The sequence below is a fragment of the Erpetoichthys calabaricus genome, chromosome 18 (genome assembly GCF_900747795.2).
Source record: "Erpetoichthys calabaricus chromosome 18, fErpCal1.3, whole genome shotgun sequence".
NCBI classification, from domain to species: Eukaryota; Metazoa; Chordata; class Cladistia; order Polypteriformes; family Polypteridae; genus Erpetoichthys; species Erpetoichthys calabaricus.
The window spans coordinates 34,802,817-34,822,197 of NC_041411.2; the positions used below are offsets into that span (position 1 = coordinate 34,802,817).

Genomic DNA, 19,381 nt, shown 5'->3' on the forward strand with positions numbered 1-19,381 from the left:
CTTTTGCTAGCACTCTTAATTTGCTGTATACTATTTGACAAAAGAGTGGGTTTTGTAATCTTCATTATTATAAATTTCCAATAAGTGCATATTAGAATTTCTGACAACTGCAGGGAGATGGGAGATTCTTCTGTTAATATAATAATATTAAATGTTTTATTAATTTTCTCCTTAGTAAAGAATAGGAGAACAAATAGATTTTTTGCAACACAAAAGGGTCAGTGATTCCCATCTTGAGAGCAGAGGCTGGTTAGCTGCTGCCACAGAGTAACTTCTTGAACTTCTTGAACTGAGAAATGCCCCCCTACCCCCTTCTCCTTTTTCAAAATAAAAGAACTTCTAAGTAGGTAACCAAAGAAATACTCTTAGATGAGCAGCTTTCTGACTTTACGTATATAATATTGGTAATGACCAATAAAATGTGAACGTGGCATTTGCAAAGATTTGCACACTCCCTCAAAGCATAATAAATCCCCCCCTTGTACTTAATAGTTGGCTAGGCATTCATTCTTACAAATGCTTTTTTTTTTTTTTTTTCTCCCTTCCCTAACAAAGCTTTTGTAGTTGTGAGGATACATGTTCTGTTCGCTATTCAGAGACTGCCAGGATTTAATTTTCATATAAACAGTCCATTGTGTAGATGTTAAGAAACCACTGAAGACATTCTGTGAGTCAGAATATCACAGCGCTGTCGGTTAAAATGCAAGATTGTGGGGCTAACGGATGTGTCTTACAATTAAGAGAAATTAACATTGACTTCAAAAATACCAAATTTATTTGTTTATGCTCCTTGTAACGAAGAATTTGTTCATTCAGGCATATGTTAAATATCATTAGATGATTAGGCAGCAGCGATATGGTTTCATGCTAATAAAGAGCATGATATGTGTTTGGACAAAATGGTCAGGGAGGTTTTGGACAAGAATACCCAGAAGAAATGCATTTGAGCAAAGAAAAAAAGCATGCAAACTTCATACCAGGCAATCCAGTTGGAAATCAAACATTGTGTCTGCTACAATGATAGTGGTGCACATAAACTGGAAGAATATAGAAGCGGCTACAAAACGGGTGTTAGCTACTTCTGAAACCATAAGGCATTAATAATTGTTTAACCCATACAACACAAGGGAATTTGTTAAATTAATCTTGCAGGTCAACTTTACAGATCATGATTAATCCTTACAAATTGTTAATTTTTATTTATCATAGTTGTAAACAATCTTTATAAGATGTAGCAAAGGCTTAACTTCTGCTGACACCTTCCGGAACCAAATTGAGTATCCTTGCTGAAGTGGGAAGTGGAAAGCAAGCCTATTCCCAATGAAACCCCCTCCAACCACTTGAGGTTGCCTTATCCCCTTCCTGATAAGATATGGTTGGTTGCTTTGAACCCCTCTAATGACTGAAGTAGGAAAGTTGCTTTTCTCATTAACCTACATCCCTTAAGCAATCGTCTGAAAAATATCTAACTATATTTAAAGTTACAATTAGTATGAATCCAAGTTTTCTGTCTGCTAAAGGCAAGCATAAACCTGCTATTTATGAATCTCAGTAAATGCCCAATAAAAAAAAAATATTAATCTTAGATCAGCTATTGGCAAAATGTGTTATTTCCACACTAGATCCATTCCAACAGTTCTTTGAAAGAGTTTTGCAGGATGAACTTGTGAAGTTTCCTGACCAGTCTGCTCTGACAACACTACTCATCAGGAGTAGACTTACCTTTTCTCATGTAAGTGGTACCTTTGTCAGCATTTAATTATGTTATACAGGGATGATGGAAAAGATGACAAACCAGTGGATGGCATTCAGATATGAGGCAACATACAAGGGCTGACTGAAAAGTAATGAGACTGTCCCTGTTTCTCTGTCAGGGAGGTAGATATGAAAATGTTTGTGAATGGCATACATCGATATGTATGATCCTATAGTTGGACCACCTTATTCTTCAGTGGTCTGTCCCAGCGAGTGGAAGCACCTCGAAAGTGTCATCATGGCAGATGAAGAAGATGTTACCGTGAGAGTACAGCAAAGGTGTGCGATTGAATTTTGCATTAAGCTTAAGAATAGTGGTAATGAAACTCTTGCAATGTTATGGCAAGCATTCCGTGATGTACTGATTAGCCGTAATACTGTATTTCGGTGGTGGAAGCACTTTAAAGTCGGCAGCACACGAATGAATGGTAAAGCGTGTTTGGGGAGGCCATGGTTACAGATGTCAACATTACCAGCATTACCAAGGTTAGCAAAACTTTGCAAGAAGACAAAAGGCTCTTACCAGCATTGCCAAGGCTAACAAACCTTTGCAAGAAGACAAAAGGCTCACTTTATGCAATCCTTCGGCTTCACTTGGTATCTCATTCGAACAGACCTGGCACATTGCAACAGAGAAACTGGAAATGCACACATAAAAAAAACACATTTGTGTGGGGTCTTGAGGAAGAAAAGACCAAATTTCCTCAAGAAACTGTTTTTTTGCGGCATGACACATGTTGCTACTGTTGCATTGGGACTGCACTGAAACACCCTCCATATAGACCAGATTTAGCAGAGTGTGATTTCAGGGCATTCTCAACACAGAAAAAACAACTACGCAGAAAGAAGTTCTCCTCAGCTGCTGAAGTGATGTCACAAAACAGTCTGTTACTTGCCTTTGAATCACTTTTGAAATGTTGTAAAACGTGTATTTAATGTGAAGGATGCTACTTTGAAAAAGAAAAAAATTTTGAGCCTGTGGAGTCATCCGATTCTGAATAAAAAAAATCAGTCTCATTGCTTTTCAATCATTTCTCATAGAGATGACAAGCAGGCTACAAAGCAGAGTTACATAATGTGGAATGGGTGACAACAGAAAAGGAACATGAAGACACGGAATGAGCCAGCAGAAAATATTTACAACTAAGGGATGAAATGGAATATACTGTATGAGTTAAAAACCCTGTCTTAGATGGCAGTTGTCTCTAATTAATCACTACAGGCTTTAAGTAGAAATAACAGAATCAAAGCAATTGACCGTTAACTTGGACCATTTCTGCTGATGTGAAAACACAGCTCGTCTTCAATTTTCAATTTTAACAAAAAAAATAATCTACTGCAACCATTTAGGTATGCAGCATACGAGTTTTCATCTCCACTTTTTTAAAGGAAAATTTTTGGTTAGTCTTCTTGTCTGTCAGGATGTACCATGTTCCCCAGTAGATGCCGTTGGTGAGTCCAGTATAGCGCCCACGGTGATACTTGCCATTTAGGTTAGCAGCCAGGCAGGCATCAAACCACCAGCCTGCACCATAATACGCTGCACAGCTGCCAGAAGGATAGTTGTCATTGTCGCTGTCAGCAGTGCTGAACTGTCTGCCATCGTGGTTGTAGTGTTTGCTGTAACTAAGAGCATTGCCAGCATCACCCTGGTACTCCCGGGCAGTTAAACGATACCTAAAGTATGAAAATGATAGAATGGCATTACTCGTAATTTACGCAGTTTTTTATACCAAGCTTCTTTTTATAGGCTATTGGACTGTACTTAGTTTCAGGTACCAAAATCCAAAAGAGAAGGAACAAAACTGAGCACACTGAAACGTTTCCAATACCGATAGTAAGTCTGAATAAAGGCCAGCATTGATGTTACTTCTCGGATGCAACAACATCCTACACATAAACTGTAAGGCCAGACTCTTTCCCCCTTCAAGATTCAGCTTCAAGTGGTATCTTCACCTTTTGAAAATGGTTTTAGTAAAAGTTTACTAAGAGACCTAAGTAAACTTTGCTGCAGGGAGGGTGGACACAAGATAAATAAAAATAATAATAAAATAGCTGGAAAATACTGAGATCACTAAAAACCAAGCAGGGCTGTCAAACATATCCTTTTAAAGTTGGCCACTTCAATAGTCAAAATACTGTAGCATCCTGGCCGCTGTGTAAAATCTACATCTGGCAAGGGTGGAGGAGAACATCATGGAGGGCTGACTTTTGTGTAAATCAGACACACATGTAAAAGACTGACACTGAGATGAAAAAAAGGGGTTATGTGGAGATCAGTTGAAATAAAGGAAGGGCCTGGCTGGAGGTAAAGGGTTTTTTTATTATTTGGAAGGCTGGCGGGTGCGGTGGTGAGAATGTCAGCCAGATTGAAATAGTGAGTAGTCCGGATAATGTTTTTTCTCCAGAGAAAAAAAGTGGCGGGGTTGTTGTTGACTGCAATAGTGTATAAATTGTGGTGAATTTAAAAGTGTAGTGTGAATGGGGATGGCGGTGGCATGACCTGGACTGGACACCAGGCCGAAAACCATCTAGCGAGTTATGAATCAAATAGAAAGTTGTGGTTGGTGCTTCAGTAGCTAGGTTGTCCTTCACGGGCAGAACAGTCGAGGGTTATAGTTACATGTAAATAGTTCCAAGTTTAGTTCTTTCTTTATTGCCTTACTAGCTGTGTAAGCACGTGCTATAAAAAGCCCGGGTCCTTGACACTATTGAAATCGTCAGAAAAATAACTGAAATGTAGAGATGTCAGGTAATTGAAAGGAACTACTCTGGGCATCTCTATCCTAGGAGGATTCGTTTTGCCGACATGCTCACATCGCTTGTGCATTAGTGGCGGGAGGAAAAGCAAAAGGGATACCATTTTGCCGATGTTAACAGCTAAGCGAGTTTGTCTTTCTTCGGAGGTCTCGTTTTGCTGACGCGCTTGTCTTGCTTATGTTATTAGCGGCTAAGCGAGTTTGTCTTTCTTCGAAGGTTTCATTTTTCTGACGCGCTCGCCTCGCTTATGTTATTAGCGGCTAAACAAGTTTGTCATTCTTTGGAGGTTTCATTTTGCTGACACGCTCGCCTCACTTATGTTATTAGCGGCTAAACAAGTTTGTCTTTCTTCGGAGGTTTCATTTTGCTGACACGCTCGCCTTGCTTATGTTATTAGCGGCTAAGCGAGTTTCTTTCTTCTGCTGTTTCGTTTTGTTGATGTGCTCGCCTCGCTTATGTTTTTAGCAGCTAAGTGAGTTTGTCTTTCTTCTGAGGTTTCATTTTGCTGACGCGCTTGCCTCACTTATGTTATTAGCGGCTAAGTGAGTTTGTCTTTCTTCTGAGGTTTCATTTTGCTGACGCGCTCGCCTCGCTTATGTTATTAGCGGCTAAGTGAGTTTGTCTTTCTTCTGAGGTCTCGTTTTGCTGACGCGCTCGCCTTGCTTATGTTATTAGCGGCTAAGCGAGTTTGTCTTTCTTCTGAGGTCTCGTTTTGCTGATGCGCTCGCCTCGCTTATGTTATTAGCGGCTAAGTGAGTTTGTCTTTCTTCTGAGGTTTCATTTTGCTGACGCGTTCGCCTCACTTATGTTATTAGCGGCTAAGCGAGTTTGTCTTTCTTCTGAGGTTTCGTTTTGCTGACGCGCTCGCCTCGCTTATGTTATTAGCAGCTAAGCGAGTTTGTCTTTCTTTAGAGGTTTCATTTTGCTGACGTGCTCGCCTCGCTTATGTTATTAGCGGCTAAGCGAGTTTGTCTTTCTTCTGAGGTTTCGTTTTGCTGGCATGCTGGCCTTGCTTATGTTATTAGCAGCTAAACGAGTTTGTCTTTCTTTAGAGGTTTCATTTTGCTGACGTGCTCGCCTCGCTTATGTTATTAGCGGCTAAGCGAGTTTTCTGTTTCCTCGGAGGCGGAGCTGTTACCCTGACTCCACCTCTCACTTCCGGGCTGGACAGACACACACACTTCCATGTGTAGATGTTTATATATGAGATACTCTTCTTTTTTGCAGTTGTTAAATAAAACACTTTCGGTAACCACATCCTTGTTCTACTGCACGTTTTTCTCAGACAAAGTACTCATCGCTACAATAAGTTGCATATGGTGTGCAATGACTGCCAGATTTCTCAAAGACCCCCTTTAATTCACACTCCTGTTTTTAGTTGACTACGTTACTGTAATGCACTCCTAACAGGATTACCTAAGAAAGACATCAGTTAGTACAGAATGAAGCAGCCAGAATCTTAACTAGATAAAGAAAATCTGAGCACGTCACCAGTTTTCGCATTGTTACATTGGTTACCTGTGTCATTCACAATTGACTTTAAAATACTACTAATGGTTTATAAAGTCTTAAATAATCTTGCCCCTTCCTGTATTTTAGAGTCATAATCTTAGATCTTTGAATGAAAGACTACTTACAGTTGTGGACAAAAGTTCTGAGAATGACACAAGTACTGGTTTTCACAAAGTTTGCTGCTTCAGTGTTTTTAGATCTTTTTGTCAGATGTTTCTATGGTATACTGAAGTATAATTACAAGCGTTTCATAAGTTTCAAAGGCAATTCCATTAAGTTTATGCACAGAGTAAATATTTGCAGTGTTGGCCCTTCCTTTACAAGACCTCTGCAATTTCCCCTGGCAAGCTGTCACTCGACTTCTGGGCGAAATCCTGACTGATGGCAGCCCATTATTGCATAATCAATGCTTGGAGTTTGTCAGAATTTGTGGGTTTCTGTTTGTCCACCAATTTCCTGAGGATTGACCACAAGTTCTCAATGGGATTAAGAGGTCTGGGGAGTTTTCTGGACGTGGAAAAATTGACGTTTTGGTCCTCAGGCCACTTAGTTATCACTTTTGTCTTATGGCCCGGTGTTCCATCATGCTGGAAAAGGCATTGTGTGTCACCAAACTGTTCTTGGATGGTTGTGAGAAGTTGCTCTCGGAGGATGTTTTGGATTAAAGCCTAAAAGGGTACTTTTGTTAATAAGCTTCTGTTTAAGAGAACTTGGAACTGTCTGTGGTCAAGTTGTGTCTGGTGTTTGGGCTCAGTGGCACCCCCAGGTAATCATATAGTATTTTTAACCCTAACCCTAAGCCTAACCTTAAACAGTTGTAATCTCTTTCTCAAAAAAAAAAAAGAAATTTCACTGCAATTGGAAGGTGTAATGCAACCAAATGATGTAAAAACAAGACATTGCATTAAAAGTAATGGGGAGTCTTCACTGCTAATTAAGAAATTAGACTACGTGAAAACTAGCAGCTACTGTTGACCCTCATACCCTGGACCCGTATTGAGAACCCTTGATTTACAGGGTCATGTGGCATAAAGTCGATCCTGGCAACATTGTGCAGAAGGCAAGAGCAAACTGCAGACAACCAAGGTGAAAAGATGGCTAAAGTCATGCATGCATGTTCATTTTGTTGCAAGCATTATGACACCCGAACCTTCAGCCTAATTGCTAATCCTTTTAATTTATGTTCATATTTGGACACTGCTAAGAAAAACGCTGGTTGCAGAATTAGTGTCAGTATAAGATTGCTGGAGTGTATGTAGTCTGCTTTGCATGACAATGCTTAATTATTTACTAAAAGGCAGGTCACTTCGGATCAGCAGACACCAGTGAGTTAGTTTAATACTTTGTCATTCACATCAGCATTTCCTTTATGGCCACCTTTCAGAGTAGATGTCAGACTCAAACTGAAGGGAATAAAGACATACAGTAGGTGCGTGAACTGAGACAGCACAATGGCAGTACTACCTCCCAACAAGTAGGCCGGGATCATGTCCCAGGTCCCCTCTGTGTTGAGTTTGCATGTTCCTCCCGTATCTGCATGAGTTTTCACCCCTGTTTCCTGCCACTTTCCAAAAACATGCAGTTAAAAGTGAATTGGAGATGCTGAATTAGCTCAAGTGTGTGTTGTGTCAGTGTGTTCACAAAACAATGGATTGGTGCCCTTTTCAGTGATTTTTTCCTACTTTGTGCTCCATGCTGCTGGGATAGACTCTGTCTTCCCTGTCATCCTGCCCCGGATAAGCAGATTTAAAGAAATGGGCAGATGGATGGATGGATAAGCAAACTAAACAAGACAAACTTCTCCAGTTTGCCAATCACCTAAACTGTTCCACACAGGATGCCATATCATCTACTGTACATCTGGAAAAAAAATTCTTATGCTAGAAATCTTTTCATAGACTTCAGTATAGTATTCAATGTCTTCATCTCACAAAAGCTAACAGGGAAGCTAAGCCATCTAGGCTACAACACTTACCTATGCAAAAGGATTCTGGACTTCCTTACCAAGAAATCCCACACAATCTGCATTGATAACACTGTTTACAGCACCACCACGCTAAGCAATGGTGCTCCCCAGGGCTGTGTACTCAGCCCACCCCTGTTCATTCTGCTGATTCACAATTGTACAGTTACATATAGCTCACAATTATCATTGCAATTGCTGATGTCTCAACTGTGTTGGGTCTCATCAGCAATGGGGATGGGTCAGCTTACAGAATGAAGCTACGATGATTGGCAGACTGGTGCAAGTGCAGCAATCTGACTTTATATGAGGACAAGACAAAAGAGATGATTGTTGACTTCAGAAAGATCCAGGCTGCCCACATCCCATTGCACATCAAGGGCTCGGTGATGGAATTGGTTAAGAGGACCAAAGTCATTGGTGTGCACCTGGCAGCTGGACAATTAACATGACCTACATTGCCAAGAAAGCACAGCAGCATCTTAACTGCTATTGGTGACTGAGGAAGGCAAGCCTACCCCTCTCCATTTTCACCACATTCTTCAGGAGCACCATTGAGAGCATTCTGACCAGTTGCATCACTATCTGGTTTGGGAACTGCAGCATCTCTGACCACAAAAGATCATTTCAGACCTCTCTACCCTCCATTAAAGGTATCTTTATCAAGTAATGTACATGCAAAGCCTACAGCATTGTGGGGGACCACACCCACCCTTTCCAAGGTCTTTTTTAGATAGATAGATAGATAGATAGATAGATAGATAGATAGATAGATAGATAGATAGATAGATAGATAGATAGATAGATAGATAGATAGATCAAATATACAATCTTTCGGTCATTGAGCTATGAAGATTCAGACATGATATCATATTGTTAACTGAGAAATGTCAAAAACATAGCACAAATTAAACCAAATTAGTAAAATAAATCATAATTTTGCAAAAGAATTCTTACCCTTTACAAGCTTGTTAAGACATAATATTTTACCTTACTGCTATTCTTGCCATGAAAATAATGATGAGAAAAAGAAACAAGGCATGCTGTTTATGGAGTGTAATGCTCACAATGGTAACTGAATTTAATGTCAAATATGTGAACATGGCTCTTGCTCTATGAATATGTAGGCCAAATTATATGCAGCAGTGGCCCACAACCTTATTTTTTTTGCAGTATGTTCCCTGCAATATGACGGGGCACATGGTCATATGGTTTTTGCAAGTCTACAAAATGCACATAGACAGGATCACCAAACATCCCTGATAGACAAACTCTTAAGTGGATCACAGGCTTTCCCGGGTAGGCTGAGGAGTGTGAACCCTCCATAACTACAACACACCCTCTCTTCCCATAACATCACATTCTCAAATCTACTAAATCAAATTTAGGTTACTGTCAGTCTGGACTCCTAACTCAGTGCTATACCCAAGGGGTCTATTCCAGTTCTATTTCAAAATACAGGACATCTGTTACAACTGTTGTCTCTGTTATTAATTGCTGTTATCACTAAATTATTTATTACAATCTATTTCAATTTATTACTATGTATTCTCGTACCTATTATTTATTCACTTATCTATTAGTATAGTATAGTATGGTAGAGTAGAGTAGAGTAGAGTGGAGCCACCCATGAAAACAGAAACTTGACACTTAACTATGGTACCTGTGAGCTTCAGGGGCAATGCGGAATCGGCGGTAGGTAGCATGACGTTTCACCCCATGCCAGTCTTCCAGCTCAATACGCAAGACATTCTGTCCATCTTTTGTCAGGGCATGCAGAGCTTCATTTCCCAGCCAGTGCTCGCCTTGCAGCATGCCAAAGCCCTGTCGATATTCTTGCCAAGTGCGGTTAAAATCCACTGCCCCATCTTGCCGTCTCTGGAATACTGTCCATCCTCCACCCTCTGTTACCATGTCACAGAATGCCTGCATAGAAAGAATGCATTAAAACTGAGTGTAGCAGCTAATTTCTGCAGCAAGGCTAATTGCAGCCTTCATTATAGGCACTGCAAGCCACCAAACTGCCACAGCAGCTCCTTAGTGGCTCCTAACTATTTGAAAAGCAAAATTTTGTCCACTTTACTTCAAAAGGCTCCCTCTGTGGGTTAGGCTGGATGGTGTAGATTCCATTATCATGGATGCCCTGCTTGTAGATTTCACTGCAGTCCCGGGGAAATGTGTTGTCTTCTTTCTCTGTCTGCTCCACTGTGGAAACAAAACAGACTGTGATCTTAAAGATACACTTGAAATGAGGAAGCTCAGTCTTTAAGCTCAGCAATTGAGTTCTAAATAAGATCAGAAAGGAAACATGTGCCCATGGGTTTCTTTCAAATATTTTTCAGGAGAAAAGCAGTTTTCCAATATTTTGACTTTGCCTAAATAAACTGGCTTCGTTTTTTCCAACTTTGTAAAATTCTACAAGATTTTGCCTCATCTTTGTTATAACTCTTACAGGGGAGTCCAGAAGACCTATAAGGGTTGCTCATGACTTTTGTACAAGTTCTTTGGTAGTAGGGTGTTGTACCCTGTTAATTGTTATAGATGCTCAGCAGCTTGCCTGAAGAAGGGGCCTGAGCTGCCTTGAAAGCTTGCATATTGTACTCTGTTCAGTTAGCCAATAAAAGGTGTCATTTATCTTGATATCTCATTGCATTCAAGTTCTTAATGTAACACACTGCTGTCAATGAAAGACTCATACTATTCTGAGTGAAACGGCTTGTTTTGAGTGGAGTTGACTTTCAAAAGGTGGGATGTGAAGTGAAATGATCATTTCTCATTGTTTATTATTATTTGACCACACCACCAAGGATGCAAATACCACAAGAAGGCCATCACTCATTGTTAGCCCTGCCACTTCCTCTCCGGGTAAATAGCATGTTTAGCAGAATCCATCAGCCTTGACACTCCCCCACTGCAAACATTCTGTTTGCAGCTTATCTAGCTTTTTTATAGCCTCCATTAAAGTACCACACTATCAGGGTCATGCCCCAAACCCCATGACCTGCCTCTATAGCCTGTGTTATTCTTGCAGTGACTTACACAACTCCACACCCCAGTGCAATTTCATCAGGTTAATTGTCTGCTCCAGTTCAACTATGTTCATCAATATGGACCCATGTAATGAGCAATCTAAACTTTCTCCTGGTATGCATTTTCTTCCAATACATCCCGTGAGTCCCAAATAGTTCATAGTGATTCCTGACCTGAAGATCCCAGAAGACCAATGGTTTTGAGAAGTTTGAGCAGATCTGTGTTCATGTCCAGAGTTGTCAGCCGCCGGCTTTCTTCTTGGAAAAATAGGAGGGAGAGAGAGAGATTTATGAGTTTTTAAAATCAATTTTATTAATCACAACTTACAATCAGCATAACTATAAAGAACTACACAACTTAAAATGAAAATGTAACAAGCAATAAACAAGTCTTAAAGCACACGTCAAAGTTGAAAAATCTATACATTTTCTTGGATTTACTTTTAGATCCTGAAACACCATAAATACATGAACTGTTATTAGAAGTGAGAGATAGATAGAGAGAGAGAGAGAGAGAGAGAGAGAGAGAGAGAGAGAGAGAGCTGTTACCTTAATGTGAAGAGGGGCTATTGCGGGAAAGCACACAAAGCCCCCACAGGAAACTTTTACTGCTCAAAGGTTGATCTTGGAGGGCTCACAAAATTTAAGAGATTCTCATTTATGTTTCATTTAGGAATCAACTTTGTCACTGATGTTTCTCCTACAGTTCCTTAGGAGAAATAGATTTAGACAAAAGGGAGACATGAGATACAACTGAGGGACAAGGAGTCAAAATGGAGAATTTGGTTTGAAAAGCAAGCTATGTTCTGTGAGATCTCTTTCTAGTCTTGTTTTAATCTCTTTCAAGGCTTGATATATTTTACTTATTATTGGTGTGATACCCTTCTCTAATGTGACATACAACATTTAAAATATAATCAGTTACATTTCTTTTGTTTTTACAATTGGAGCACAGAAAGATTAAGTGATTTGCTTGTGGTCACATGGTGTCAGTAGTGGGATTTGAAGCCACAGCTTCAGGGTCTGAAATCCAACGTTTTTGCTACTACATCACACTGCCTGCCTTTTCTTCCAGACTGAATGTGACTCTAATAAATTAGAGCAACTAATAGTATTATTCGGAAGCAAGGACTACAGTTTTGTGATCATAGTAAAGTGTTTTAATGTCACAAACAACTGTCCATACAGTAATATCACCATATATTACTGAACACACAATGCAAATACACTCAAATTGTGAAGAAAATGCACTACTTGAAAAATCAGAGTCCACTGTATGACTTTGATGAGATCTTTGGTGGAACTCCAGAGGAGACACTTGTGAGAATATTGGGGTATTATCTTCTGAGAAGAAAAATCTGAGAAGCATGAGGCGAAAGAAGACGTCTCCATATTATTTCTCTCTGATCTCATTGTTGCGTAGGAAATACCAAAAAGAGTTTAAGGAAATCTCATTTCATATGTTTCATTCCTATGTACTGACTTGAGCTGTAATGTATTATATACACATCATCTAAGAGTGAGAGCACTCTCTGATCATGATTAGGTGGATATTGTATGAGACCATATTTACAAAGTCACACCTTGTTTTGCTGTAATATCATGAAGTCTCTACGTTGATTTTTGAAGTGTTAGTCAATAATTATCCACACTTTTGTTTGGGTTGGCTGTACAGTTTTCCCCGCACATGTGTGGAAACATGGTGTGTCTGTGGTTGCATTGGTGAAGTTGCCACCTCAGTCAGTCAGTATCCCCTGTTGTTTTCTTGTAGTAAACATGGTGTCTCCACTCTCTGTGCCAAAGAAGAGTAGGGAGCAATGAGTCACTGTTTATGGACTAAAGGTGTACCAGGGGGCTTAAATCCATGGAAGGCGCTGTTCACAAAAAGGAGGTAGTGTTTTACTACAGCAGAGTGTATATAAATGGAGTGAGAAATTCAAAATGGTTGAACAAGTATTAGATGTGAAGAAGGAGCTGGACACCCATCCACAACCACTACAAACAACATCATCGAGCAAATCTGTACCATGATTCTAACAATGGCACTCACAACGTATTATATAAATATCCTCATTCTGCTTCTCTGTTAATGACAAGAGTATTTTGAGATTTTTCAAGTAAAAGATAAAAATGTTTCCAGGTAAGTTATCCATATTCACTAATCATGGCTCTGGAGAGTGGCAATGTGTCACATATTAATTAGCACATGCTAGTAAGAATTTTGCTGTACCCTGTAAACATGACAACAATTACCTTATCAACCTTTAACTGGTAACATAGCAAAGTGAGGATACTTCAGAAGTGTGAGCAAGGAGAAGTAGAAGGAGACAAGTATCACTTCCTGCCCCGAGTGCTCAGTCCATCAGAGACCACTTCAGTAAGAATAAACCCCAGGGTCATTAAAACCCTTCCACATGTTAACAGAAAGTGGCCACTAGTCATCTGGCTGGAAAAGGTGCAAACAACAATGGAAACAGGGTCATGGATAAAAACCTGTAAATGGAAGTACTGACAGGTCAAGCGCTTAAGCTGTTGGGTTTCATTCCCTCATTTCATCATTCTTTGTTAATAGCACTGGAACCCTTCCAAATGCCATCAGTTAATGATAAGCATATCCAACCTTCTTTTCCTGTTTCCTGAACACCAGTTTATATTGGACTCTTGCTCCATTACATCTTTCTTGTAGGTAACTCACTGTACTTAGAATGATGGCACACTATTCCCACATTAGTTGCAAATTGTGCTACTTTGGTAGGCTTGCTGTTTTCATGGTTCCTCTGCAGCTGGCGCTGAAGCTATTTATTTGAATGATGGAATGCCAGCTCATACTGTTGGTGACTTATTCCCAGGCTGATGCAACTCATCAGTGCAATTACAATATTATAAGGAACGATGTCCATCCATCCATCCATCCATCCATCCATCCATCATCTAAACAGATCTTCTGAACCATTGTTAGTGCCACTACTTAAGAGGTAGCACATACTGTAAGATATACACCTTGACCTGTGACTGTGTATTTGCATCTACAGATGTACCATATAAACAGTAGGCAAACTTTTAAAAATGAAGCTGGGTGTGGTTGTATGTATTATGGATGGTGGCAATTTAACTATTGTTTGGTATGCTACAAATTGTTTTTGGTTTGTGATTTTTTTGTTTTACATATAGTAAACTCTTTATGCTTGGCAGGTAATCTAGAACCTGTTGAATTATTACAGAGGGAGTTGGACAGCTTACAGGATTCAACAGATTTGTGGCCAAAGCAATTTAATGTTAGTAAATGTTAAGTATTACATATAGGAAGTGTAGGTTTGAATACGCAATAGGAGGTCTGAAAATTGAAAGTACACCTCATGAGAAGGATTTAAGAGTCACAGTGGACTCATCACTATCAATGACCAGATAGTGTTCAGAAACCATTAAGAGGGCTAACAGAATGTTAAGTTATATAGCACCCTGATATGTAGAGTACAAGTCCAAGGAGGTCATACTTAAGCATTATAATGCACTGGTGAGGCCTCATCTGGAGTATTGTGTGCAGTTTTGGTCTTCAGGCTACAAAAAACAAATAGCAATGCTGGAAAAAGTCCAGAGAGGAGCGACTAGGCTCATTCCAGAGGATGAGTTATGAGGAAATATTAACAGAGCTGAGCTTTTAAAGCTTAAGGAGATTAAGAAGAGACATTAAAATTATGAATGGAATTAGTCCAGTGGGTTGAGACTGTTGCTTTAAAATTAGTTCAGCAAAATACAGAGAGACAGTTGGAAACCTAAAGGTAAATTTCACACAAAGATTAGAAAGTTTTTCTTCACACTGAGAACCACAGAGACATGGAATAAGTGACCAAGTAGTGTGGTAGACAGTAGGACTTTAGTGACCTTCAAAACTCGTCGTGATGTAATTTTGGAAGAATTAAGTGGTTAGGTCTGATGCATTTTGTTGGGCTGAATAGCCTGTTCTTGTGTAAATTGTTCTAAATGTTCTAATTTCCTGGACAAAGTGGTACAACAGTAGCAATTAACAAAAAAAGGCCCAGAGAGAAGAATTCCTGAGAAATCCATACCGGCAAATGAACAACACCTCTATATAGTCTTGTGAGACAAAAGTGCCCAACAAGGTGGTAGGAACTATTGTATCCCAGCAATAAATTCTTAAAAACCACCATAATAACATTGAGGTCCTGAAGGGTAGGCTGGAGGTCACTGCTACTCCTATGGGCCAATAGGTGACAGTAGAAATTACCTCTTGGGATAGGCTACACTTGGGGTTCAAAAGTACATGGTCATGTGTGGATATCTGTGAGCAGCTACTTCCTAATTCCAGAAACAATTGCAGCTCTTGAATGTTCTGAAAGTGTGCAAGTGGATCAATGAGTCAATTTGGGAGGTGAATTGGGCAAAAATGATGAAAAGAAGAAATGACAGTGTGTGGACTGAAAAAAAAGAGACATGAAGGAAATTATTAGTGTGGGGTGGAAAATGGTGGTAAAGGGGGGAAACATCCAAGACAGACAGGCAGGAGACAAAGCCTGCCTAGGGCAGCCTAGAGGGATACGGTAAATGGGTTTAGTCTGTGTAGTGCCTTTTTAGTACTTTGTAATCATCTTCTTAATCATCTCTGCTTTGTCTGGTTTCATTAAACAGCTCTTTTAAATATATTTAGATTTTCTTCTTATTAGTTAAAGTTTGCAAAGATGCCTGAGGGCACAGTTTTGTGTAATATTGCTAATTAATATATATTACAAGTGAACACCTATGTTCAAAGACAAATTTGTCCAGTGGAAGGGAATATTTACCTCTCCACTAAACAAACAGAAGAACAGATGTGTGTGTGGCACCGAGGTTCAAGAGGGTGATGGTATTTGCACAGCTCTATTCCCTAAGTGTTTGTACTATGTAAGGTGAGGGTTGAGCATTCTGTGTGGTGCCACAGAGCAAATATGTCAAGAGTGAGTGCACATAGATAATCTAGTCAAGGAACCACACTCCTCTCGTTTAGCTCTTCCATTAGACATGAAAAGAAAACCAGCCTGCATCTCCCCACTTCTTTATTTCCTTATTGTCTGCAGATCACTTATTAACTCTGGTTGAGGATGGTGCTGGATGTTTGAAAGCATTGCAGCTATCACACAAAACTGAGTCTTCATTCAGACACAGCATTCTAACATCACTTTCTGCCTCGGGCATTGCCTTGTTAAAGCTGAATTCTTCCGAGGCCTTTAGCTGTTCAGTCGAGTAGCCTTAACTCCATTGCCTTTCAGCTATAATACTTGCAACGGCTTTGTACTTTTGAAGTGAAGATCCCTTAATTGTGCCACATTTCCCCTCGCACTCGATATGCTTAAACCTGCTTGCTGCTGAACTGTGCAACTCTTTACTTGTCCACTTTCTGAAACTTCTTCTATTGGATCATGGAGAGCAATGATTTCTATCTGCAGATTTACCCACAATGCTAGACATAATTCTGCCGAGAATACCAGTCCATAACAGGGTGCAATCACTACCTTACAGCCACAGTAAGTCGTACTAAGAAAATTTACAGTCACTAGTCAAAAACACAAAAAAGAATATTGAGAAAAAGCATCTGCATGTGGGAAAAACATGCAAGCTTCAAACTTGAGTTCCTGGAACTGTGAGACAATAGTGCTAACTACTGAGTCAATGTACCACACCACAAAGTACGATTAGAAAAAACCTTCTCAAAGTAACTGATCACTTTAATGAGCAATGGCATATAGCCAAGCCATCAAGATCTGTCTTTCCAGGTCAAGGAAACAATACGTAGAGATGGAGATGCACCTTCGGTGGGAAGGCTCCAGGTACCTGTGAAGCAGTCCTTACTCTGCACTCTAAAAGCAAGGGCAGCTAAATCCAATGAGGACAGTGGGAAACCATATGTAAGACAAGGGGGCACACTTGTGTGTATTTGCAGTGTGTACTCTTCAGTTTTGCAATGCCTCCCCTGCAAAGAACTCCTCATAGGAGCCCAGTCATGTGCTCACCTCTAGGGATGGAGCAAGAAATAGAAGAAGCAAGGCTTTGAACAGCAAGGTCACAGGTCAGATATGGCCACCTACTGTTGATGGGCAACGTGACATCCTGGTCTCTGCAGGCCAGCAGCAAAGCAAAAAGGTTCTACAGGCCTTGATATGTGCAATAGGTGTATTCATGAATTGGGTGAAGATAGGGGGCATATTGATTTCTGGAAATCATATGTGGGTGATGGACTCATATTTCTGTTAGCCACAGATTGGGTGTCATGTCTATAGTAGGTGTACTCTTAGTGAATTCAGGACACAAGAGGCCCAAACAAGAGAAAAATTATGCTATGTAAGGTGCTGGTAAAAGAGAGTGCTGACATTACTTTGACATTACAAGCCACCCCCCACACTGATCTAGTATCTGACTACAGGTATTTGTCTTTACTTGTGGTGTTGCTCTTTCCTGAATATTGTCTGCCCCTGAGTCCCTGCTCGTCAAACTTAGGTTACCTTCATTTCTTGTCCTGCCACTTGGTCATAGACAATGCACTGGATTGTAACACCAATTCCGCTTGACCTCACCATGATACTTTAATAATGCATCACAGTACCCTGAGTTGAACCGCACTTAGTGCACATCAATGTGTATTCAAAGAGCTTAGTCATGCTGGTCACTGACAGAGGTGTCCTATGGAATAAGGACGGGCTGACAGATTGATTGACCGCCCAGACTATGCTGTTGTCCAGTCCAGTGATCACACACTTTAACAGGCCTTACCAGACAGACCACCCCACCCCCACCTCCACCCCCACCCCACTATACTCACTGAGCAAAGAAATGCAGGTCGTGGGCTCAGCCTGGCAGGGTAGCTTCTTTCCTGTCAGGACAGCAAGGAGGATTCCCAATATGGAAGTCATCTTATTTTCCATGATTTTCAGCTTTTGTCCCGAGTCGTCTCTAAATTGCTGAAGACGTGTTTGCAGGGTCAAAAGGCTCCCTTCCAGCTGGTCCACACGGTGGGTCAAGCTTCCAGCTGCCCCCTTTACTGGGTCCACATGACGCAGGGTCTGTCTGAATTGCAGTGAGTCATGTTCTCGGATCTCCACCATCACCGGGGTGGAGGTAACTGGTGCAGAAAGGATGTTGATCCGGCAGTGTCCCTCAGAGCACCTGTGCCCTTCTCCATCACTATGTGGGGATTCTGCCACCAGTGGGCGATGGCAAAGAGGTAGGGCACAGTCCAAGTTGTCAGCAGAAGATTTCAGGTCGGTGGCAAAGACAAGAATGCAATATAGGAACCTCACCTGTCTCCAGGTGGCACCTTTCACTGGCATTGCGTAGCACCCAGGGTGTTTGCCACTCTGACTATGTGTCTCCTTGACCCCTAGAAAACAGTGTGCTCTTTCTGAGCTTCTGGCTGCTCCCTGACTGAGGGGTTAACTGCCAAAGCAGACAAATGCCTGCAGACCTGAAAGAGTCTACCCTCCCCCTCACTTTGTAACCCCACCCTCTGTCAGCTCTAACCCAACCCTCTCTCTCTCTCTCTCTCTCTCTCTCTCTCTTTCATTCTCTCTCTCTCTCTCTGCTTCTCCCTACCTTTTTATTCTATCTCTGCCTCCTTCTCTTTCCCCTGGCCATCTAGAGCCCATCCTTTCAACCCCAATTTTACATTTATTCTTTCTCTATAACAGCCTCTTTCTGCTCCGATTAATCCAGTTTCACTTTTTTAGATTTTATATTCTCTCAGTCTTCAACAGTCCAGTTTCACCATTTAAATCTTCCTGAAAGCCCGTACACACTCTCCACCACAAACTCAGATTAATTTTCCCCAAAATCTAATCACACTATCTTCAATCCTAATCTCTTTTCCTCACTTTCCCAAAGCCATATTCATCTACTTAGTCCTGTTCAAGCACTTTACATTATCACTTTGTATTGTGATAATTCCCAGACCTGGTTCATACAACAGCATTGGCTGTGAGATGAAAACAACACTGAACAAGGTGTCAGGTCATTACAGGACCCATTCTTACACTCACACTCAGAGTGTTGTAAAAGCCAAATCCTTTAAGTCGATGTTAATGGTAAATTTAGCTTAGTTTGAAGTTGAACACAATGTACCTTTTACATAGTGCAAAATAAACAGCCAGACATACACAACTAAGGTTTGGGGCAGCCACCCGTGTACTTTCCCTGGCTGCAAAAAGGTTGAAACTTTAGTACAAGTGTGTACAGGTTTGAGTCCAATACAGAACTGACTACTGCAGAGAAGATGGCGGGTTTTTAAGGTCGGTCAGGAGAAGTGATGTAATCGGGGCCGGGATTTGAAGTGACGCCCTTGGATTCAGGCAGAATTTCCCATGTCAGGTCTGTAGAA

At 40.7% G+C, this 19,381-nt stretch overlaps 1 protein-coding gene across 1 annotated transcript; it reads right to left on the minus strand.

Annotated features, from left to right (window-relative positions):
* Positions 1–2,513: 2,513 nt before the first annotated feature.
* si:ch211-157b11.8 (fibroleukin) lies at positions 2,514–18,485 on the minus strand. Its single transcript, XM_051921179.1, has 5 exons — positions 17,831–18,485; positions 11,194–11,274; positions 10,074–10,195; positions 9,654–9,916; positions 2,514–3,432 (listed from the first exon to the last, which is right to left on the minus strand). Exons 1-5 carry the CDS (start codon positions 18,336–18,338, stop codon positions 3,102–3,104), a joined length of 1,305 nt encoding a protein of 434 aa, XP_051777139.1. The 5' UTR covers positions 18,339–18,485; the 3' UTR covers positions 2,514–3,101.
* Between the last annotated feature and the right edge of the window lie 896 nt (positions 18,486–19,381).